This window comes from Anopheles darlingi, chromosome 2 (assembly GCF_943734745.1).
Source record: "Anopheles darlingi chromosome 2, idAnoDarlMG_H_01, whole genome shotgun sequence".
In the NCBI taxonomy this organism is placed as follows: Eukaryota; Metazoa; Arthropoda; class Insecta; order Diptera; family Culicidae; genus Anopheles; species Anopheles darlingi.
In genome coordinates, this window is record NC_064874.1 from 64323557 (window position 1) to 64347556 (window position 24000).

Here is a 24000-nt window from a genome sequence, read left to right on the forward strand (position 1 = left end):
AAATAGAATATGTTTTATATCAATGATGGATCACAAATGATGTGCCCTTCACACAGTTTTTTACAGCTGTTTTATAGCTGTCCCGAGTTCGGTCGGAAAGAGGACAGAAGAAGCTATCGCACATAAACTCTCTAAACGCAATATATTAATTTCCTTTTCATGACGGAATATTGCACAAGCTGTTGTCGATTGTTTGCTTTGAATGTGATTTCAATTAGTTTTATCTAATAGCCTACGAGTTAACATCACAAACTGATTTGTCCCCAAACTGTTCCCTAACATCACGTCCAGTCATTCAACTAGAATCACGTTGGTATGGATAAAGCTAATAGAAATCTTATCATTCGCCGAAAGCTGCGGCAGCGGGAAGAACCGAGTCAGTAAAATTAAACGGTGCAGCGAACTTATTTATACGCAAACCAACTTCTTCACTTGACGATAAGGCATAAATTTGTTTGAAAGGGTAAAATGATTTTAAAATGATCGCTTGAACTAAAGAGCGTCAAAACATGGTTTTTAATTTCATAAATATGTGATACACTTTTCGGTACGAGGCACAGGAAGGGCTGTAAAAAAACAAGAGATCAAGAAAACAGGTACAAGGGAGAGCAAATTGCAGCAAACAAGAAATTAAAAACCGTATCTCCATGCACCAAGTTTTCGTGATTTGATTTGTTTTTTATGTCACCTCCTGTTGATTTTTGGATTCGTAATTGTTTTAAACGGTACAGCTAACGAATGGTTAGAAAGGGCACTATCAGCGCTTATACTCGAGAGATGGTGCGATATTTCAGAGCAAATCATCGATACTAGAAACATGCACTTGGCTCATCTTTTGTTTAGTTAGTTACTTATTTGTATTTTTTTTATTTAGATAATGTTTTAAAATGCAAATTTTTTATTCATATTTTATCAAGCGATACCATTCGGTTAATAGGAATAGTAGTTCTTATATGCCTTCTTCCATTTGATTTGGTATTTTGTTTCCAAAGCAAAATAGAAAAACAAAACAAACGTGTAATTGCAAAACACTAGACGCGCTGGATCACTGACCCAAAATGCAAGTGCAAAAGCGATCCTTAGAATGGAGCAAAAAAAAAACAACAATCAATGATACACACCCATCAGCGCGAGTCGTGATGAGTGAATTCGTTTCGCCATTTTTAAGTATATACCTTCCAATGTTCGTTTTATTATTTTAATTATTTTATTGTACTTATAGAATGTATGTTTTAAGCACGATACTATTGTACATGTCGTTCGCGATGCGGAAACGAATGGAAAAATGATGAACCGAGCAAACAAAAACAATCAATAGCAGAAACAAACAAACGATGCCGAAAGAGTCGACCAAGAGCAGTACACTTTCTTTTGGTGGTTGAGGTATTTTGGACATGAGGATGATGTTTTTCTTACTGCGCTTTAGTTGTACCATCCTTCATATCGTTTATACAATGACCATTGAACGCTGGATGGCCTATTTTCGTTATGAGGAGTCAATGATGAGATAGAAACAACCAACGTTTGTGATTGAAAGGAAAAGTAAAATGCACAAATTGGCCGAACATACAAGCGTGCTAACGAATGTTGGTTACGCTGCTGATGTTATGACCTCTTTCTTATTCTGCGCATATCATTTACAGAATTTTATAATGCTTCTTTTTGCCCTTTTCATTTTGCTGTTTCCACTGAAAACATCCTTTTTGTATATTTTTAGTAAAACGAATCGATGTACTTAATAATGTACAGTAGTGTAAATCCGTGAAATTCCTTTAAAAATTGCTAACCTAAACATCAAGTTAAAAATAATAAACAAGCGAACCGAAAAAGAGGCTAAACCAGCAACCAAGCGATCAGAAAATATGGGTTAAAAAAGCAGCAATATAAAATTAGAATGATATTGTAAAAGCAGGAAAGAGCAAACCCAGTCAAGTTGTGAACTACAAAGTGAGTATGTGAATCAATGATGCCCGACAGCAAATCGGCTACAAATCCTACAATCAACAAATAAGGGAATAGATGTGTGTAAAAAGCGAAAAGAAAAGGCGATAGTGATGGTGAAAAGAAAAACGAAGGAAAATGGAAGGAAAGATGGTAACGACAGTGATGTAATGATAATACCAGATGGATACGTTTTAATAATGCTAAACAAAAAAGAAAAATGGGAAAAAACTGTAAACAAACAATTGAATCACACAGCAGCCGCAAGGAACGGACGAAAGAAAAGAAAAACAAGAATCATTACAATGTATATTATGTTATTAAAATAAATGTGCCATTTTTCCATAATAATTACGAATTGAGGAACTGGTTCCTCGTTGATGGTGTATAATACCTACCTATCCGAATGACAACCTAATTAAATTTCAATTGAGCTCGCGTGAGTGTTCGATCGCGTGATAGTATGACAAAGAAATCAACAGAAAGGTTCTATAGAGTCGCGAAATACTTTATTTATTTTTGCATGTCCCTCTTTCCACTACTAACAAACTTCTATGGATTCGAGGACAGCAACACACAGCTGTAATTATGCTAAAGGGACCGAAACATCCGAACCATGAAACACATCACACTCACTACTTCTACAAAAAGCTCCACAATCGTTAACGTCCCTAGTGATCAATCGTTGGCAATGATTGTATCTTTCGTTGAGCACGTAGCTTTTCCTTAAACACCGGTACCCCCGCCTTGATCTCTTTGCCTTGCAGCATTACGACGGCTCCGGCTGGATGTAGTTCGTTCGAACGGAACGCCATCTCATCACAGAAGTTAGCCGACATCGTTTTCGTGAGAAGCGGTGACTTGATGGGTTTGCGTAGCACTCGCGTGCAGACTGGCCGACGGGTGCTGACCTGGAACAGAGAAGTCGCCGGTAGGACAGCACTGAACGGATCCACAAAACCACTGCCGCTGCTCCGTTCGCTGGTGCAATCGAAAGAAGATTTTGAATTTTCGGCCGTTTTCGGTTTCTCGCTAGCACGTCGCTGCTTCTCCAACTTAACGGTCTGGAAGTTTTTGATGAAATTACGTGTCGATTGTGAAATCATTTTTCCATCCAGCAGCACTGTCAGGGAGAAGCAAAACCAAGAATATGGGTTATTTTGGAAGCCAAATCATGCGAATGCTACAATGTTCGTACGAAGTTTATGGCCAGCGGCAGCGGTAACCTTCTCGCGGTAGTGTACATCGCGCTGAGCGGCAGAATCTTGCAGATCGAGGACACGCAGTGAGTAGAGGGCACTAATGACGGGCGTGATATCATCGGTCGATTTGAAGTTGTTTTCTGAGGCGAGAAGGATCTCTAGTTTCCACAACGGTTCCAGTGCGTCGATGTTTGTTAGCTTCAGCTTCTTGATATTTAAAACTTTAAGATGATTCTGTGAAAACGGAGCAGAGGATAATCTATGTCACAGACTTTTCGAACGATCGCCCTTTCAGGAACGATTCTTACCGCCAGCGCACAAACGCATTCTGGATCGAAGTCGAACCGTACGGCACCATCCAGCTGCTGGCGCTCGATGTGGACCTGCTCCAGTTTCTTTAAGTTGCCCAAATTCTCTAGACGCGATATTTTGTTGTAACCTAGATAGAGCTGCTTAAGGTTCTTGAGACTATCCAAGTTCTCGATCTTTCGTAGGTTATTCCACTGCAGATACAGATGCGTCAGGTGGGCGAAGGCGTTCAGCTTTTCAATTTTGCTTATTTGGTTGTTGTGCAGATACAGGACCAGGATGTTTTTGGTCGGATAGATGTTGTTCTGGTGGAAGTAGAAAATGCTTTCTGTACTATAAATGCGTTGCGGGACTGGTATTCAGGACATTCTGCGAAATAAGTCCTATGGCGGGGGTAAAAGTTTTTCAAATTCCCTTGAAGTTAAACGGCATACGATGCCATATGTGAAAGCAAACAAATGAAAGTTATGCTTAACTATTCAAAACTGAAAGCATTTGCATGTTCACGGAGAAATTCCTTTCTTCGCACGTTGGTGCAAACATCGGGAAAGGGATTGCGGGTCAATTCGCCAGCCAATCGCAGCCACTACCGTGTCTGACCTTTTCAATCATGCTGACAGCGTGGCGTAGCCGGAACCTTGAGCCGAAGCGTAGACCGATATGGAGGGCATACCGGAAACGTACACCGGTGGGCACATTGTGCAATCATACGATTCTCTCTGAGCTATTAGTAGCTTATGCACCAGATATGTAGCAAACTGTAGCCTAATTCTGCCTAAAATGATTAACGAAAACTAATCTGAGAGAATGCACTTACAATTTTGGTCATATTTTTATCATTTAGATAAAGATGCGTAAGATTCGTTTTTGCTTTCTTCGAGAACACCTTGTGCTTCGTCATTTTGCACGTTTTCGATTTCACTGTAGTATGCACAATCGAATCCCGGCTGCCGGTTACTCTGTGACCGCGTGCGAAGGCCGTCCTTTTACGGGTTTAATTTTGATTTCCAAAAGTTCTAGTTCAAGCGAACAGCACCTTCTTAATGGACAAGGAACTTGCTATTACGATGTACCGAAGGGAAGGGTTAGTGATAGACTAATTTCTGCTTAAGTTAGACCCGGATAGTAAACAACTGGCTGCGAAGCGGCGCTTGGGTAGTAACGGTTGCTACGTCTGCGATTGTTTGATTTGAACGCCGCTTGGAAGCGTCGTAGTTTGGTCGAAAAGTAGAGAGGTTATTTCGAGCGGCGAAATACTTTAATCCGTCCGCAGGGTAGATAAACTATCTGATCCTTGCTCGACTAGCAGACGAGCAATACGATTGATCTTTCGGAGTTTTTCGAATTTATACCTGTGATTCAGTTAGCATATCCAAAAACACTTTGTCCGAAAATGGATTTTTAATGCATTTTTATTCATAAGCTGTTTTTGAACATGAACATTAGTATTTATGCTACGCAAATCACTGTAATAATTCGCGGATCATCATCCGGGAGAACTTCAAACCTAGGCGCATGTTTTTGAAATAAAACCAATTAATTGTTTTTGCATCTATGGTATTCCTGTAGGGACCGTTCAAATTCGATGTAGTAGAGGAACCGTGCCACCAGGCGCCTTCGTATAATTCAGCGTAATGATATGCGGATGCCCCATCATTGTCGCGATCCTTGGTTGAAAATTTCGCCCCCTTGTTGTAATCCGTCATTGAGTCAGTTGCATTTCCACTATACGATCCCAGGGTCTTAAGTCGGTATTGCTCACTTTCGCTACCTACTTGAAACGCACTGTAACGGGCGTACCCGTAATCACCTTCAAAGTCCCGTATCTCAAATATTATTTCATGTTTACGGGCCGTCGTTATTTGATGCAGTTTTTCCAGCCCCAGCCAGAACTCCTTATCAACTTCACCGAAACCGTCCCGGTATTGGGTCCAGTTTCGGTAAAAATCAACTGACCCGTCGAACCGATGTTGCACAACGAGCCAACCGCCTCCAAACTTTTCCTGCTCACAATACGCTTTGAATGGTGTACTAGCATCGTTGGCATTGATGAGATACACTCCCGACACTTGGCACGGAACATCCTGGCACGATGTGAATGGAGGTTGCTTAGGTTTCGGCGTAGTGGTGGTAGTGGTAGTAGTAGTTGTTGGGATAGTTGTTCTTTGCGTTGTTGTTGTTGTTGTTGTTGTAGTAATCGGTGTAGTTGGCTTTATAGACGTTGCTGGTTTGTTAATTTCCCGGTGAGATGAGCTGATACAGTTTAGCAATCGCGAGTTGTACAGCGATCTAGTCCCCTCCAGTGGTGCTACCAATTCTTGGTTGTCCATTGACGTTAACTTGAACATTTTTTCTCGCAACTGATAATGACTCGAGCAAGAAGTTTGCTGCTCTAAAATCAGCATTGATTGATCTTGAAGTACGGTCAAGTTACGCCCGACATCTTTCACTAAACGGTCTTCCAAACGGTTCACTGCCCACTGGACATCTGCAAAGGTCTTCTTTTGAGATGCCTTGTTGCTTACCATCTGCTCCTGCAGTTCGTGCTGTCCGTATTGAAGCTCCAGCACCATGCGTTCGATATTGTTCAACTTTTCCAGCAGCATCTCCAGACTGCATCCCAAGACTGCATCTACGGACGGTTTTTCTTCGATGAAGTCGTCGTCTGCAAGGCATTTGTTAGATGTTTCTGCGTACAAAGCAACACAAACAATGATGAAACAAATAGTTATTTTCATGTTGGAGGCAAGAAAAACACATATACGTGTCAAGTGCTGGCCGAGTCGGAACTGTAAAGCTATGGTTTTCGGAACCCCATTTTATACAAGATCAAGGCTCGTATCTGCGAGTAGTTGATGGTGAGAAACTTTCTAGAACAAGTCTTGTAAGTGGTGTCACCAAGCACAGCATCTGTGCTTAATCTGTTTCCAGCCCGGCGTGCAGTAAGTCTCAACGTATGGTACGGACATATTTGCATGATAAGCGGTTGGTACAGCATCCGTCACCCAAGGCCATGCATGTTTGGGTTTGCCAAAAAACGCGAGGAAGCCCTGGTAGGCGTCATGATAACAGACGTGCATGTGGCTTATGCTTCCGATAAATTTCGGACGACCGCTTCACTTACGGACGTCGATTTGACCATGCGGTTATGAGTTAACGTTAGTTTCCGTCTAAGCGAGGTTTGGTCGGTGGTGTGCATTGTATGACGACCACCACGCTTCGTCTTCGGTGGTTTGTGCATGTCATGAAACTGGCAGACAACGGCCCGGCTTCTGGCGAGATGACTTCTTGGGTAGACAGTCTACACACTTTTCTCCAAGATTAGAGGCTTTCGCGGGTTTTGCTAGCGCTGTCATAGTCTTAACGATTTCCATGCCGTCCTCGATTTCCAAAAACCCGCCCGTTTTGGAAACCCGGCTGTGGATGACACAGCCATCACGGCTACCAATTCGTAGTTGGTGCGATTCAATTTTGTGTTTATGATACCACTCTTCCCTTCCTCATGTTCTCTTTCACTTATCAGCCACTCATGTATCAACAGGAAAGCTCTTGGCAACTGTTTTAGAAACGTATGTCAGCATGGGTTTGACGTAATTCATATGGACACTCACCAACACCATCAGCTGCGACTACTTATTAAAAGCAAACATGTAGTCTAATCATCAACGATGATGGTCACGAACAAGCTTTCGGTTCCCTCCAAGTCTATACCGCCGAATAATCAATTAGTCACTTGGAGATGGTTGAATAACCCTTTCTTATCGCCACTAAATTGAACAATAGTGTGCCATGGTGCCGCTCATTTTATTATCCATTTTTTGGATAATTCGAATTTTTTATACTGAATGTTTCTCGTTTGTCTCGATTTTTCATTTTTATCAGGCATTTTTATCAGGCTGAAGATCACTTGAGGCAGTTTCGTTGAAGTCCACAATCGAGGTATTAGTGGACTATGGTAAAGCCGCAAGATTGGAAAGGTACACGCAATTGAAAGATGATAGCTCTAAAAATTAGTTAAGATACACGATACTTCTGATATTTAGAAGGAAATTGTTTCGGAGTGATCAAAAAACGAAAGAAATAAACAACTAACTCTACATTTAGCGTGTAATTGTACGTATAAGATAGTTATTGGCCATTGGTCTTCAATAGCAGCGGCACCATAGGCACATACTGTTTTATATGTGATAACAGTATATTCTTAATGGATGTTGCATACATACGCATTCTAAAATAACAACCTTATATATTGTACTTTTTTTTTTATTAGAATATGTATTCGTCACGTCATCTAGCACCAATTATTTTCGTCGACGTGATAACCGTTGATGATAGTTTAATTTTTCGTCACTCTCATTTCTTCTCGAATGCCTTGCGGCCAGTTATGTTTTGGTAGTTGGTGAATACAGTCACCAAACACCATTTCTCAGCCAAGCAGTCTAGTTTTGAAAAGATCCCGCACCATTTATGGGATAGTTACAACTTGTTGGAAACGTTCAACAGCTATTAGAGCGAAAAAAGTGTAGTGTGTTTTGTTCATCTATTTGTAAAACACTGCCGACGTTCGATTCGTTTGATTGAAGATTATCGCGTTTTAAAAGTGTGTGTTTTGTTGTGAAACCAAAAGGATATAATCTTTTTAGGCATCAATAGAAAAGTGTGTTTGGAATGAAGTGGTAGTGTGAAGTAGTAAAAAAATCGTACGAAAATGCGTACAGTTGAGGTATTTTTATTCGTTGTCATGAGTCTATTCGCGGCGAAGCTATTCCAGCAAGAGTGTCATGGCCAAACAAGTAAGTAGAGGCTATGCAAAAACAAGCGTTTAAAATCAATCAGTAAATTGAAACGGTGTAATGCAATGAAGTAATTCAATGATCTAGCAAATGTAATGATGAAACGCAAAGCTAATCGCTAAAAGGCAAATACGCATCCAAGAGAAATATTAAGTGAAACAATCGCACTGTGTACGTGTGTGCATAAGCGCAAATTAATTAATTTCAACTAGTTTGGGAACCGGTACAAGACATATGGCATTTCGACAGTGTGAAAAACCCGCGAATAATTAAATCTCAAGAATTTCTTGTTTCGGTATAATCGTTTGTACTGTTTTCAGCTAATGGCGAAGTAGATAATACAACATTAGCAACTCCGCACATCGAGTACACGAACGATGCTGTAGAAATATCATACAAAGATAACTGGAATGTTTCCTGCAAATCTAATAGGCCCATTATTTGGGTTTGGCCTGAATTGGTAAGTTTGTTGAGAAGAAAAAGATTGTGGTATATAGATTATTTATAAATTTTTGATCGATTTTGCAGAATTCCAATAATGTAAGCTTCAAAGAGTATCTCCATGATGATTCCGGAAACATTTATACAGCTATTCTTATAATCAATGACGCAGCTGCATGGGAAGTGGGGAGATATTACTGTGTCCATAAGGAATCTGAATATAATACTGGACAGCATTTGCATGCAGCATATATGGAAGGACACTTCGCAAGCATATATGTGTACGTCAGAGACACCTATGGACAAATAGTGTCTGTTCCAAATCAGGCTTTCGAGATTGATCGATACGATGACTTCATTGTTCCTTGTAAACCATCATACCCGGATGTGAAGTTAAAACTGTGTAATCCTTTAGATGGGGTTAGTACTTCATATCCAGCATCCCACTTTATACGTTTGTGTATAAACTCTTCTGCTAATGGAGGACGCATTATGTTCATATTAATAATATCGTAGTTGTCTAGTTCTGTCTTACAGAATATGATCCGGAGAAGGGCTTCACTGTTAAGGCTGATACCTTTAGTGTTAAGATCCTACAGTTCATGTGTTATTCTGAATTCAATATCAGAGAATTGACAGCACGAATGAAATGTAAGATGGTTTTCATTAGTTATTAAATTTATATTTGTGAAATTCATCCAATTGCTGCTGTTTCCTGTTATTGTGACTAATACAGTTTAGATGTATACATGGTCGATAGATGTATTCTACTCTTTGATAAGAAACTTGATCTAGCGCCCTTTTTCTTTTATACATACTGAGGTTTCACATCTTTGATACATTCTCTTATTTGGTCCAGTGCGGCGGATTTAACTGTTAAGGTTTGATTGAATAATTTAGTAGATTTTGTATTGATAACGCAGATTGTGAATCGATTCATTAATTATCTTTAACACATTCGAGGACTTTTTACTTAAAAATCATTATGAAACACTTGAACCGATCTTGATAGTTAAAATTTTATGGTTAATTAGACTGAAGGTAAACCATTTGTATGGTGTTTATTCACATTCATTGTTCGCGTCATTTTTGTTCTTTTTACAGCTAAGAGTAAAACATATAACACAAAATATGCTGCACCGCTGATTAATTACAACACGAAAGTAGTGCTGCTATCGTATGGCGATAACCGGAATGTCTCATGTATGTTTAATAAGCCCATTCGTTGGATACGGTATGATGCATCGTACGAAGGGGTATGGTCCGGTTATACGCGCTGATCATTGAATTGATTAATAATTTAAGCAATTTGCACAATGTTTCAGGATTCAAATAGTGCGAAAAGCGTCCAATATGTTGTAAACGAACTAGACAGAACGTATGGAGCATTTCTCATATTCACTAATGCGTCTATGAAGGATGTGGGGCAATATGATTGTGTTTCTCAGGAATCCGATTATCGAAACGTTAGCATTTATGTCGACATAGGCGAAAATTTTCGAGGTACAATGCATGTTCCAGGAGACTCTTTTCAGATCGATCGATACGACCACTTCATTGTTCCTTGTAGACCATCACATCCGTATGTGGAAGTGAAACTGTGCAATCCTTTGAACGATGTAGGTATTTCATATGACGGCATACATTCAGGCAGTCAGCGCTTCTATAGGGGCTCAAATAAAAGCTCCTATCCATAATTATTTCTTCTCTAGTTCTGCCTTACAGAAAATGATCCGGAGCTGGGCTTTTCTGTAAAACCACAATCCTTCAATGTTAAAATCCTACAGTTTATTTGCAAATCTGAATTCGATAGTGTAGAACTTACAGCCCGATTTAAATGTAAGTAGATTTACATTCCATTACATTTAAACTTGTTAGTGATTTTTTCATGATATATTGAAAGAAACTAGATGTTTCTTGAACACATTTTATACCGTTCCAAAAAATCAATTCACCAAACGAACAATAAAGTCGTACCTCACTCATCAATTACGAACACTAACGCCCTGAGGAGCCTTCAACGAGAGTATCTATTTACGGTCGCGATGGTTCCCCACTGAATTTCACTTCAGTCTTCCTTCCACTTCCAACTCGATTATCTGTCTTAGTTTTTTATCATCCGATAGTTAATTACAGTTAGACAGGATCTATTTAAATGTTGAATAACTCCGCCATTTTTCAGTCGATTTTGGAAAATGAGCCAGGTTTATTTAGGTTATACAATGCCATTTAAAATTTACTAAGAATATATTATTGATCATGTGACCTCCTCGATTCGACATACAAAAGGCGGCTCACAAAACGATGAAGACCAGACGGGGTTGTTTTAAACGATAAGTGCTCATGCGCCTCGCGCTTTGCAACCATTTTTCTTTCGAAAGCCCAAGCCCATGGAATCGTTCTGGCATCCTTTTAATTAGCTGCAGAAAACGTGACACGATCATCAACCTCATTCACCGTTTAAAATAATTTGCTTAATGTTGTTTATTCACTTTGACTTCTTTTTCATTATACTTCTTCTATTTACAGCTAACAATGAAGCAGACAATACAACATTTATTGCACCGCAGATTGATTACAGATATCAAACCGTAGAGCTTCCGTTCGCAGATCGCTGGAATCTTTCATGTATGTCCAATAAGCCCATACTTTGGGTTAGGTATGATGCAGGGTACGAATGGGTAAGATTGTGATGTTGATATTTACCATGGAATTTATTAATAATTTATATTATTTATACTATTTTTGAGAATTCTACTCAGCCGAAGAGCACCGAATTCGCTACAAACGAACTAGACAGATTGTATGGAGCGATTCTCAAAATCACTAACACAACTGCGAGTGATGTGGGACGGTATTATTGTATTCATAAGGATTCGCATTCTACTATTGAAGAACATTTAATTGAAATGAATCGGACAGGACATATCGTTAGCATATATGTATACGTCAGAGACCCTTTTCGAACAATAGTACCTTTGCCAAAAGTGCCACTTGTGATAGATCAATATGATAATTTCATTATTCCCTGTAAGCCATCACACCCAGATGTAAAGGTGGAACTGTGCAATATCAACAACGAGGTGAGTTAATGCTGGAATGGTTTGGTTGTCAGAACTCTGAATTTACTGTATTCAATTTGTATTGTCCAGGATTGTTTTGCGTCATATGATCCACAGATTGGCTTCACTGTACATGTTGATTTCAATACTAAGGGGATTTATTTAAATTGCAGTTCCACTACATACAATGAAATAATCGCTGTAACATTTAAGGGTACGTTAAATCTTATATTTTAAATGCCTGAAACAATTAACAAATTCTGTAAACCGTGATGAACGGCGCCAAAGTATGTTACGAATGAATTCATTCAATCATTGTATGTTGTTTCCTGCAGGCCCAATGAAAAGCGATCAGCATGTTCAATCTGATTATCAACTATACATCTTTGTGCTAGTGGTAGTAGTCGCTTTGCTAGTGTGCCCAGGGATTTCTTTACTATGCTTGAAACACACGAGAGAAATGAGAACTTTGAAAGAGATGGAATTGGCAGCTATGTTGGAAGGAGATCTGGATAGTTATAGCCCAACAATGACCCCCAACGAGCAAACCGATCGCCTTCCCTATAACATGGAATACGAATTTCCAAGGGAAAGAATCATGCTTCAAGAACAACTTGGCGAAGGTGCATTTGGAATTGTTGTGAAGGGAAAGGCCATTGGAATAGTCGAAGAGGAAACGGAAACCACCGTTGCAGTGAAAATGGTTAAAAAGAAATATGATATCGAGGCTCTACAAGCACTTGTTGCAGAACTGAAAATAATGATTCATTTAGGTCAGCACCTAAATGTTGTCAACCTTCTTGGCGCCATTACAAAGAACATCGGAAAACGTAAGTCATAGACTCTATGGTCCTTTTGCGACCAATTTTAACATTTCGTTGTTTGTATGTCCCATATGCTTCAGGGGAACTGATGGTGATTGTGGAATACTGTCCGTTTGGAAATGTGTTGAATATCCTCCGTAATAATCGATCTTGTTTTATTGATGAGATCAATCAGCAATCACCAAGGTGAGCACAATTTCTCGATAAAAATTGTATCTAATGACACCTACAGCCAAAAGAAGACAAGCCTTTTAATGAAACCACCAACTCGAAACCACTATATCTGCTCTTGCGCTTGTAGAAAGAGATCACTGCTACTCTGTACTAGATGTGATTAATTGCTCAGAGTCAATTAATTGGCTTAATCGAAATTATAGTCCACGGTTCAGTGACATACTCTCTTATGTTGCGTAGTAGCGCGAAGAGTATTAAGTTATTTGGACAAACGGTTTTTACGTGATTCAAAATAATTCATCAGTTATTGCGCTACATGTTTGTCAAATAATGCTTAAATGAGTAGATCGATATTAAAATAACATTTATTATTCATTTGGATGATCAAACAAACTTCTAATATAAAATTGGACTACATTTGATTACTAATATTTAAATTGGATATAACACGGGATTACATCTGCCTTGCAGTCATTATGGGTATTTGTAGTTCTAGTAGTAAACTCAAAATCGGTCTTCTTACTGGTCATAGTGTATTCGAAATTGGACCCACAACATCTCGGAATACAAACATGTTAGGGAGTTCCGGTTCCAATTCATCAGCTACAGTCTTTGAAAGATCCATCAGCACCACAGATCTGATCTGTTGGGCTTTCCAAGTTGCCACCGGAATGGACTACGTCGCATCACGCAAAGTACTGCATGGAGATTTGGCGGCTAGAAATGTTCTTCTGTGCAACGATAATGTAGTAAAAATCTGCGACTTTGGGTTATCTCGTTCCTTGTACAACGGTGATAAGTACAAGAAAAGTAGTAAGTCACCCCTCCCTGTACGGTGGGTTGCACTTGAGTGCTTCAGTGATGGCCTTTTCAGTACCCACTCGGACGTGTGGTCGTATGGGATCTTCCTCTGGGAACTGTTCTCACTCGGCATGGTACCATACCCCGGAATAGAAATGAATTCAGATTTTTACAAAATGCTCCGGGATGGATTACGAATGGAATGTCCTCCATTTTCCAACCAAGATATTTACGATATTATGCTGAGTTGCTGGAAGGTAAAGCCAGACACGCGACCTTCATTTAAAGAACTCCGAAGTCACTTCAGCGCAATGTTGGTTCAGGAGACGCAGGATGTAAGTATTAATATCGAGCTATCGTTTCATCAAATCCCAACATGAAGCATTCAACACAACTCTTTTGCAGTACTATTTGGCTCTAAATGAGCCTTATCTAGCATTGAACAATGCACGAATGGTGGCATACTGCACGGAATACTTGTCCCCAGAAACGGATGTTCATCTTGTGTCAGGTAAAAGCCAGAACCAAGTGTCGTAATTGAACATCAAGTCATTTATTGAGTCCTTGAATGAATGATCTCCAGGCTCTGAAGGACGTGCTGGAAAATTCGTGGAAATGGCGACGGTAAAAGAGTTTGGTGGATATCAGAATCTGACGACTGACGGGTCAATAAATCCGGCTAGTACGAATCACAACAAACCCGAATACGTGAACGAGTGTGTACTAAATAACGAGTAAATTGTCAAGGATTCAATAGCGTAGTCTAGCATACTCAATAGAAGACTATCAGGATAGTAGGATATCAACATTGTATTGCCTTTCTAAAATTCAAGAGTATTTAATGGTTCATTCATGTTTATATAGCTTTTTAATAAAAATCAAGTTTTTTATTTGTAGCCATGTTTGTTTGAAACTTGTATGATTTGCATCACGTAAGATTGTCCGTACAGGGTCGAGCTGCGAGGATCCGTCACCAGGCATACCTTCTCGTCCACGTTGTAGTACGGTTTGACGTACTTTTCGTAAAAATCGGTCGGTCGGATCGGTTCGATCGGTAGATACTTCTTCGACTTGTCGTAGCACTCCCACGTTGCTTGTTGATCAGATTAACCAGCATATCCCACTGGCCCCCATCGCAGGTCGGATCGGACAGCAGAAAAGAGACCAACCGGCCGTCGACTCCTTCGCCACGCTTCGCCGTGTCGACCACATTGTTAAGGAAGTAGTTCGCCCGTTCGAACTTGTCCCAGTAGAACAGGTACGCTTGCGAGAACTCGAACTCGTCCAGATTGTACTGTTTGATGAACGGAATGCAGATGTAGCTGAGCGCCGCAAACAGCCAGCAACGGCCCGAGCTTTTCTGGTTCGTCAGCGGTTTGCCCTCATTCTCGATCTAGAAATAAAGCAGAGGGTGCTTCCGAGTGGTGTACGCGGACGTTTATTTTATCGTGGTTCTGGTCAGTTTCGGACAGGTCAGCAAAATTCGAGCGGTTGATCCGTAAAATTCCAGCAGTTTTTGGAATTTGAAGAAGTGACCAAAAATAGCGTACAATCGTGCCCTGCTCCTCGCAAAAAAGGTCCAGTTGTCAGGCGGCTAGTTAAAGGTTAAGTGGGCCGCGAAAGTTGTTTGTCATCGAGTTTTTGTTGAGCCGCTGCCGATTTCTCGTTAAACCTTTTCACAAGTTGCTACAACTAGGAATTAAAGCATTAAAACATTCTTTAAAAGGTAAGAAGTTCAACATCACAATAGATTAACACAAAACCCATGTGGATTTGTAGTTTTAGAATGATTTCCCAGTCGATTGAAGCTGCTTTGTCACGTAAACATAACCTCACTGGTGCGATTGTTTTTGCAGATGTTCCTTACCCGTTCCGAGTACGATCGAGGCGTAAACACCTTCTCGCCGGAAGGCCGCCTGTTCCAGGTGGAATACGCGATTGAAGCCATCAAATTTGGTTCCACTGCCATCGGAATATGTACACCGGAAGGTACGTGATGCAACCCGGTCGATGGGACACCCGGTCTTGATTCCCTCTTGATTCTGCTTCTCGTAGGAGTTGTGATGGCCGTGGAGAAACGGATCACTTCATCGTTGATGGAACCATCGAAGGTGGAAAAGATCGTGGAAGTTGATCGTCACATTGGCTGTGCTACGTCCGGGCTTATGGCGGATTCGCGTACGCTGCTGGATCGGGCACGACTCGAGTGCCAGAATCATTGGTTCGTGTACAACGAGCGTATGTCGGTGGAATCCTGTGCACAGGCTGTGTCCAACCTGGCGATTCAGTTTGGCGATGGTGATGAGGATTCGGCCATGAGCAGACCGTTCGGTGTGGCCATCCTATTCGGTGGCATCGAGAATGGAGAACCGCAGCTTTGGCATATGGATCCCTCCGGAACGTACATACGGTTCGATGCGAAAGCGATTGGTTCCGGCAGTGAGGGAGCACAGCAGAATTTGCAGGTAAGCCTGCGGTGAAGTGGCATGCTTGAGGAGGGCATGATATTGAACAAATCGTTCTATTGGTGCATCGTTTTAGGACTGCTATCTGCCCACAATGACCATCAAGGAGGCAATCAACCTAGCCCTCAGCACACTGAAACAAGTGATGGAAGAGAAGCTGAACTCGACGAACGTCGAGGTGATGACGATGACTCCCGACAAGCTGTTCCGTATGTTCACCAAGGAAGAAGTCGAGGAGTACATCAACAGCATGAGCTAGATCTAGATCGGAGTCTGTGTCATTTGCTTTAGCGCTTCACAATCATCCGTTTAGCGCCATCATTTTTCTAATTTCGTCTGGCTTTTTATCTTATGGATCGATAACGGTGTACTGGTTTAATTGTTTTGCTCGGTCACTGGAACAAGCAGGATTCATAATTCATTGTCACCGTGTGCCGAGCAGGAGCGCTCGATTTGAGAAAAATGTCGTGTCGTGCGACAGCCTGGATGAATAAATCTTGGATAAGAAGTAAAAAAGGCCTTATCGTAGTGTAATTTCCACCGTCCATTGCATAAACACATAAAATGCCTGATGTTAACGATTATAAATCCGCCTCCAAACTAAGGCTCTTGCATGCTGAGTGTATTTGACGATTCAGTTGTAATCATCATTAGAGACTGTTTGTATGGGCACGATGTTTGTATTAATAATGAGCAAATTAATGTTAGTCATCAAGCTAAGCCCAGTAAAGGCAGCTATTTCTTCTGCCCAAGCGTTAGCGTCTGACCGGCGAATCAATCTTCACCTCGGGCACTTGCCTTGCTTATAAATCGATTGCGAAAAACTGTTTCCTGCGTACCAGCATCCGTGCAGCCCTAGCAGCGTCGTATGCTTTGCTGACCGTCCTAATCCCCTGCCGCAAAAAGCGATCAAATCATAAGCAAAACATTTCGTTCAGCTTCGTTTGCAGCGCTCTGTCGAACAAACGAGTGGCGTGCAATTGTGTCTGCAAGATGTTATCCGATCGCCGAACGGGGGCCAATCCGTTTGTGGAGTAGAGTAGCGCATGGCATCGGTATCCCGGCACACATCGAAACCATTACAGACGGACAAGGATCATTATGGATCGCGGGCTTCGAGAGCGCAAAACAGCTACGCTTGTCGTCCGGTTTAAGGGCTGTACGTGTTTGCCACATGAACCACCCCACACTTACGTAAAATGACAAACGACACCGGCGTACCACATAATGCAGCGTGAGAAGTTGAACATTGGCCACTGCCAGCACGGTTGATGAACGGTGCCTGGCGCCTGTGTTTGGTCGAATTATGGAGCGAAACGTGCACCGTTGGACAACTCTAACCAGTGGTAGCTTTGCGCGTACGGCGGCCAAATCGAAGCAATTGAATGGTGTTGTCTCGTCCGGGGGGTTGCCCTTATTACTGGGGCAAGCATGAACCTGACGGCTGGGAACGGGGGCTCCAAGTAAGTTCTTCTGAGTGGGAACCTAGGAGTGGGTCTCGCTAACTGGGTCACAAATTATGTTGGAACCGCGCGTCTAATGGCGTCAGTTCGAGGAGCTTAAACGGTGGTAAGTACATAATTCTGATCGTAAACTATTACTTTACGTAATTTGTGGAGAGAACACAGCTCTTCTGGCATCCATTAAACCGAGTCAGGAAGGTTTCTCGGTTCGGCTAGTAGAGGCTGTACAATAGGTTAAACAAACCGATCAATAACGTACCAGTCGTAGGATTATCTCAAAGAAACGTTTTTGTAGGTATAACGCACCCACCCGATCTCCCTCGAACATTACAAGATTGATGCGGCTATGCTGTGGCATCTAATGCGTAACAAATTATGCAGATCCACTCTCTGATGCACCACTGATGGGCTGTAGACGGCAATTGCGACCACCCTGCAATAATGAGTCTGCTGAAAGAAGAAAGTAACGTTCACGTGGTGTGACGAGAGAAGAACAATCATCGCAAAGGTTTGTCGCAGACCGATGGCATCCTATGGAGCTGTTGGCAGTTAATTGCACCCATTGCACGGTGGTAAATCGTCCAGCAAGACCGTCGGTGCACCGGCGATCGCAGAGTAGTGGGATCGTATGCCATCAACAATGCACATACAGTGCTAGGTGCGTACACGTGATGCTACTCATTTACAATAATTGGAAATGTAGGACATTTCACTTGATTATGATCGACACAATATTAAATTGCGGGAATCATCTGACTATTAAATTAAATAGTTATTAATGCTGTTCAAACAAATTCCTTTCATAAAACGATTGCGTTTCTGTGGGCATTACTATTCTTTAACACGACACAACTCTCCGAAGGACCCATTCGTTCCTTATCAACTAGCTAATCGCTGGGCTAGTCAATTAGGGCCAGGTTGTTATTCCATCTTGGGCATTTTTGGCAGTAATTTTTTTATTTGATTATCAGTCATAACAAGTACCAAAGTGCGTGCCTTGCTGTGCCATTTGATAGTCGGTAGGCAAGGCTGGTCATAATCAACACTACAAGGATATTAAACCATGCGTTAAGTCACATGTTTGACTAATTATTAATGGCACTACTCGCCAGAGAAAAAAACATGGCAAATAGAATGTCACCTCTACCAAAGAACCAGTGCAGTAAATGTTGCATTTGCATACACCATAAACCTTCATGCCATTACACTCGAATGGAGTTAGTAACAATCTTTCGCTTACTCAAAATATACTCATCGGTGGTAGCGATTGCTGCGTAGCGTTTGAACTGCAGTTTTACGATCGATGATTAATTACGTTTACGTTCATAATTTTATTGGGACTTAATTGTTCCCCCTTTCTCTTTCCTCTCTCTCTCTGTCCACTCAACTCACGATCGTTAACATTTTATTTGGATTTTGCGATAGGGAACTCAGTAATAACCTTGATTACTGCTGCTCCATCCGTGCAACACAACTGCATCCCAGTAGCTGCTGAATCGATTTCTGCCACGAAATCACTCTCGCGGTCATCTCTTATGGTCGGCTTCTATTAGCATCCACCGATGCCAATCGAAGTGAAAATAGTCTCTGCGATTAATTTACGCTTTCCATTTTTCGGTTTTCAGTCGTTTTTGGTCGTTTTCGTCGATTTTTCATGGCCACCGGGTGGCCTACAAGGATTATCGTCGAATCGGCGATGCCGAGCCAAGTCGTGGGTCTCACGGTTGCTTTGCTAGTCACGAGTTATGCTTTATGCTTTGCCAGATTTATTGAAATGGCCGGATTATCCTTACTACCGCCCATGGGCCCACCATTAGTGTGGTCGTTGTTTACCTCGCGCTTACGCCAATGTGGCGATGGTTGACATAAAATTAATGAAAGAAGTTCTGTAAGAAGCCGCTTTAAGAGTCCGTCTGCTTCCGTTCAATCATCGGCAGCAACAGCGACATAGAGACAATGCGCAGCGAAGCAAACGAACGGGGCCGCAGCGTAGTGTGGCATGCGGTACGAAGGCTCATAGGAATCCGCCGTTATGCCAACACCTCTTCTAACATGTTCGGCCAACGCGCTTGCCAACGCTTGCGTTGGAGGGCCGTTTGCAGGCGTATGGGGGCTTGGTTTTCTAATCGTCCTACGGATCGGAATCGTACGGCTTGCGCCACCTAATTGTGTTTTGTGTTGGGCTGCTGGTGGGCATTGTGCAAGCAAAAAACCCATCAACCATCAGCTCGATCGCCTCCCCTGCTGCTGCTGCTGCTGCTGTTGTTGTCGGTGCGCCATCCCATCATCGTCGGCCCCAGCCCAATCTTCCGATCACCACAGGCTCAGGCTTTATGAACGTAATTATTTTAATTAGATTATAACTCGTACACTTACGCCAACGTCACTCTCTAACACCCGTTTCCATTTCTCTCTCTCTCTCGCTGTCTCGTTCATGGTTGCGACTCACTTTACCGGCTTTGCCAGAATAAATCCTTGATGGATGTACCCTCCCTGGCATATTAGAATAACATCCGCTTCAACAGCGACAAGGAGGCAGTTTGATGCTTTTCTCTTTTTTTGGAAAATGGCCCAAACCGGGGGGCCCCCTCTAGACCGACGCTCACGCATCAAGGTTAGGAAGTGCAGTGTGCCGACGATTTAGCTTAATTAAAGCCCCACGAACTGGCGTAGAGCCGGCAGTGGACATACGCTACGCGTGCTGGTACACGGTGAACGGTGTCGAATGATTTGGTCATCTCGGTCCCTTCGCGCTGTACCGAGGGTCTTACGGATCGCACAACTCCGTGTTAGCGCATTGCCACAGCCACAGTTTGCTTGCAAAAACGGAGAAGGTAGGAGCCGGCGAATGGCCGAAAATCGGTGGCATGGACTCATTGCCAACAAACCACCAGACAGCAGTAGCAGCAACAAAAAAAAAAATACGCGTAAATTGCAACGTTTGCTCTCGTGCGCTTGTTTTGCTTCTTTGTCGTGGCGGCTTTCTTCATTTTTCCTTCGTTCGTTCTTTTCTCTTTTTGCTGAAAATACCCTGCGTCACCTCCGCTCAGTGAAGGAGGACGCTATTTGGAAAGGTGCCCCGCATCGATTTGGTACCGAGCACCAACTCCATGGCCACTTGCATGACGGTTGATTCGTTACGGATGTTACCGGGAACAGCGTTGGTACACGGTTGGGTCATAGGGCAAAGACAAGCGACACAGACGTGACTAATGTATTTTCGCCAAAGTTTTTCGACCAGTTGTAGTGGTGCACTACTATCTTTTGCATATTACTAACGCGTTTTTTAAACTTCAATCAATACTTCTTTTAGTTCTCTTTTATTAATTTTATTTAGTTGGTCTTTCGAATTTTAACATTGAATCGATTTCATTCCACGGAGACAAACAATATGCCGAAATGAGCGAGGCAGACAGACACTATTTTCAAGAGTCTGGAACTGCTGCTGTAAATAGAAACTTTGTCTATTAAACTTTGGAGATGGGATTGCGAATTTTCCTTTTTAGCATTCAGCAATAGATTCGGTCAAAATGTTTAGCTAATACAGAACAAGTCTTGCGAGACCAACTTTGACGAATAACACAATGTTCTTGCAAACTAAATCAAAATGATTCCTAAACGAGAATGTCAACATATCAAGAGTTCCTCGGAATCTTTCAAGAAGATAGGAACTGAACTAGCAGCTGTTTTTCCATCGCGGCAGACGGTATGAAATATTGTTCCGAAGCTAAACTATTTGTCCTGCAGTCCAGCTTTCTAATGCATATAATTTCTTTTATGCTGCAGCTCAACAGTGTAGCTTACGTGTGTACTTCAATCCTCGTTTGATGTTTTTTCCCCCAAAAAAGGACTATGGATCGATGAGTAATGTATGGAAAGAGTTTAGATTATTAAACCAATGTTTTGATAAAGTGCTGTAGCTGTACTTTACAATGAATGTACGAAATCGGCAACATCGTGTTTTAGCAGGACGAAACCTATGGATTTTATATTATGGGCCCTATTGCGAGTGTCTTGTCTTGCAAACGAGACTACCTTACTACTGCTGAAAAAACTTAGCAGTCTTGTTTAGCTTTTATGAATGAACTTGTGATTTTTTACAGCCTGATTTCAAAACAAATACTAATACTACCAAATGAATCACCAACACAATTAAAAACCAACATCTTTCGCTCCAATGGCAACTACGACCAAGACGAAAAAATATACCATTTTCAGTCTCGTTTTCAAGACTCAGAGTCTGTTGCCAAAACCTACCAGACTCTGAGTCTTGAAAACGAGACTGAAAGTCGCGTTGCCATTGGACCGAAAGATGTTGGGTTTTAGTGGTGTTGGTGATACATTTGGTAGTATTAGTATTTGTTTTGAAATCAGGCTGTAAAAATTCACTAGTTCATTCATAAGAACTAAACAAGACTGCTAAGTTTTTTCAGCAGTAGTAAGGTAGTCTCGTTTGCAAGACAAGACACTCGCAATAGGGCCCTATATTAGCAGTTATATTAGATACGTAGAACTAAAACACAAAAAACTTCAGAACCGTACTTCAAACGATTGAGGATGAAATACTGATGAAAGTCATACGTACCGGTTGCGATGATGTTGAACAATGCATGAGGTTGATGAAAAAGTTTCAAGAAGCAGCTATTCCCACAATTGTGCAATAATCATTGTCAAATGTGTTAAATTGATGTGTAAAATAAATCGTTTTCCGACCCGATAGAAGGTCATTTTGAAGGCTCTAACTATGTATGTGTGTGTGTCCACGGAAATAAACGGACACGGTGTACAACAAACCCCATCTCTCTATCAGAGCGACAAGATGAAGCACAACTCGGCGGTTCCTCCGTTGCCATTGTGTTGGTTTTCCTCAAATCAATTCACCTGTCCGCCCGTATATGGCCGCACGTACGTGCTGGCCTTGCTGACGACTAGTCGCGTGACTTTCTACTAATAATCCACCAACAACCGTCAACAGTCAATCAATTCAGTGAGGGAAAACCTTAAGCGCCAGCAGCAGCAGCAGCTAGCGCCCGAGGCCGATCAATCTCAGTTGCTCAGTTTCCTTTCCCGGCGCTCGCGTAGTTTTGATGCCGATTTTCCACCTGACCATCGTCGGCCCCTTACGGCCCCAGACCAATCTTTCACAGCCCTCAACGCCAGCTCACTGATTGCTTCCCAAATCTCACCTTTTTCGACTCTCCCGGCCGGGTGTTGGTGGTGCTGGTGATGGTGAGAAGGCGTAAAATGGAGCAAGCTGATGGCACCCCACGAATGAATGCAGAAAACAATAACACGCCACGCCGGACCGACAAGAGAAAAAACGGATTCATTCGTGATCAGCGATCGATGCGCACCGGCACCCCCTGCTTCTTCTGCCCATTAGATTGACCTTCACGGTGGCTCACTGTCTCACCAGCGATGGTCCTTTGGTGTGCCAGCAGCTCCATCACCTCCCATATGTGCAATCTCCTGAGACCCCAAAAAGGTTGGTGTGTTGGTGGCTGGATTGTGCAACCGATCCGGCACTCCGTCGTACCGATCCACACCGTAACGCCATGTCAGATAGTGTTTAGCTCGCGTGTGCAGCATGTGTGTGTGTGTGGCCAGGCTGCCAGCCGTCGAGGAAAAGCTCCGAAAGACGAAACGACAACCGAAAACCGACGAAAAGAAAATAATGAAGGAAAAAAAGGGAAATTCCACTGGAAAGTTCGACGCCCACCACCACACAACCACACACCGCATTACGCGGTGCCGGCGTCGGAAAACTGATGCCCGGTTGAAACACGGAGCCCACCACGGAGCCCCTCCCCCCCTCCCCTGGTCCAAACAAACGTCGATCGTCACGCAGGCAGACGCTAGTGGGATGCACATCGCACATCGCAACGCGGTATGAACGCACGCAATGCAATGGATGGCATAACGGATGTCGTTGCCCAGAGAGAGAAAGAGAGAGAGAGAGAGAGAAAGAGAGAGAGAGAGAGAGAGAGGCAGGGCACCTGGAGAATGTGGAGGAAATGTATTTTCGGAAATGTTGGAAACGGAATCTCGTTTTACGGCGTTCCGGTGGTGGCGGCGGCAGCAGCGGCAGCGGCGCAAGTGATTAAATATTTATCTTTTCATTTTAGACACCCTGCACCACCCTCCCTACCCTTTGCGTCACACATCAGTCGCGTGCTCCACATACTATTGGATACTACAACGTCGACGACGACGACGACAACGAACAATAATGGCCGAAACCATAGGAGCGTCGCAATAAGCGACCGATCGACGGTCGCTTATTGAAACTGGAAACTGGAACGAAAGAGCTGGAGGCGGTCGCTGACTGCGAGCGACGAACCTGCTCGTTTTTGGCTCATCAAACGTGTTGTCGCGGTGATCGCGATCGCGCGATCTTGATCGCGACGCTGGTAAAAATAGGTTCAATCCCCCCCCCCCCACACCGCTCCCTGCAGCTATGCTTAATTGGAGCATACCATAAACCGGGCTTGGCGTGCGCGCGCTCTAATGGTCCCGCGGCATTCC

At 42.5% G+C, this 24000-nt stretch overlaps 5 protein-coding genes across 9 annotated transcripts in view; 3 read left to right on the forward strand and 2 right to left on the reverse strand.

The window, feature by feature from the left end:
* LOC125960228 (protein daughterless) overlaps nucleotides 1–1122 on the forward strand; it is a 56909-nt gene extending 55787 nt beyond the window's left edge. For all 5 annotated transcript variants that reach the window (XM_049693514.1, XM_049693515.1, XM_049693517.1 and 2 more), the window contains exon 12: nucleotides 1–1122. This exon is cut by the window's left edge and continues 1786 nt beyond it. The gene's annotated coding sequence lies outside the window, so the exon portion shown is untranslated.
* Nucleotides 1123–2568: 1446 nt separating this feature from the next.
* LOC125959439 (protein phosphatase 1 regulatory subunit 42-like) lies at nucleotides 2569–4353 on the reverse strand. Its single transcript, XM_049692262.1, has 4 exons — nucleotides 4270–4353; nucleotides 3452–3757; nucleotides 3140–3377; nucleotides 2569–3064 (listed from the first exon to the last, which is right to left on the reverse strand). The coding sequence occupies exons 1-4, from the start codon at nucleotides 4351–4353 to the stop codon at nucleotides 2613–2615; spliced, it is 1080 nt and encodes a 359-aa protein (XP_049548219.1). The 3' UTR covers nucleotides 2569–2612.
* Nucleotides 4354–4915: 562 nt separating this feature from the next.
* Nucleotides 4916–6058, reverse strand: LOC125959440 (ficolin-2-like). Its single transcript, XM_049692263.1, has one exon. The coding sequence runs from the start codon at nucleotides 6056–6058 to the stop codon at nucleotides 4916–4918; it is 1143 nt and encodes a 380-aa protein (XP_049548220.1).
* A 6094-nt stretch (nucleotides 6059–12152) lies between these two features.
* LOC125959441 (vascular endothelial growth factor receptor 1-like) lies at nucleotides 12153–14285 on the forward strand. The gene is made up of 5 exons (XM_049692264.1): nucleotides 12153–12578; nucleotides 12653–12758; nucleotides 13237–13882; nucleotides 13953–14058; nucleotides 14131–14285. The coding sequence occupies exons 1-5, from the start codon at nucleotides 12209–12211 to the stop codon at nucleotides 14283–14285; spliced, it is 1383 nt and encodes a 460-aa protein (XP_049548221.1). The 5' UTR covers nucleotides 12153–12208.
* An 834-nt stretch (nucleotides 14286–15119) lies between these two features.
* On the forward strand, nucleotides 15120–16546 carry LOC125947846 (proteasome subunit alpha type-5). The gene is made up of 4 exons (XM_049673299.1): nucleotides 15120–15273; nucleotides 15404–15536; nucleotides 15603–16012; nucleotides 16089–16546. Exons 2-4 carry the CDS (start codon nucleotides 15404–15406, stop codon nucleotides 16269–16271), a joined length of 726 nt encoding a protein of 241 aa, XP_049529256.1. The 5' UTR covers nucleotides 15120–15273; the 3' UTR covers nucleotides 16272–16546.
* The last annotated feature ends 7454 nt before the right edge of the window (nucleotides 16547–24000 follow it).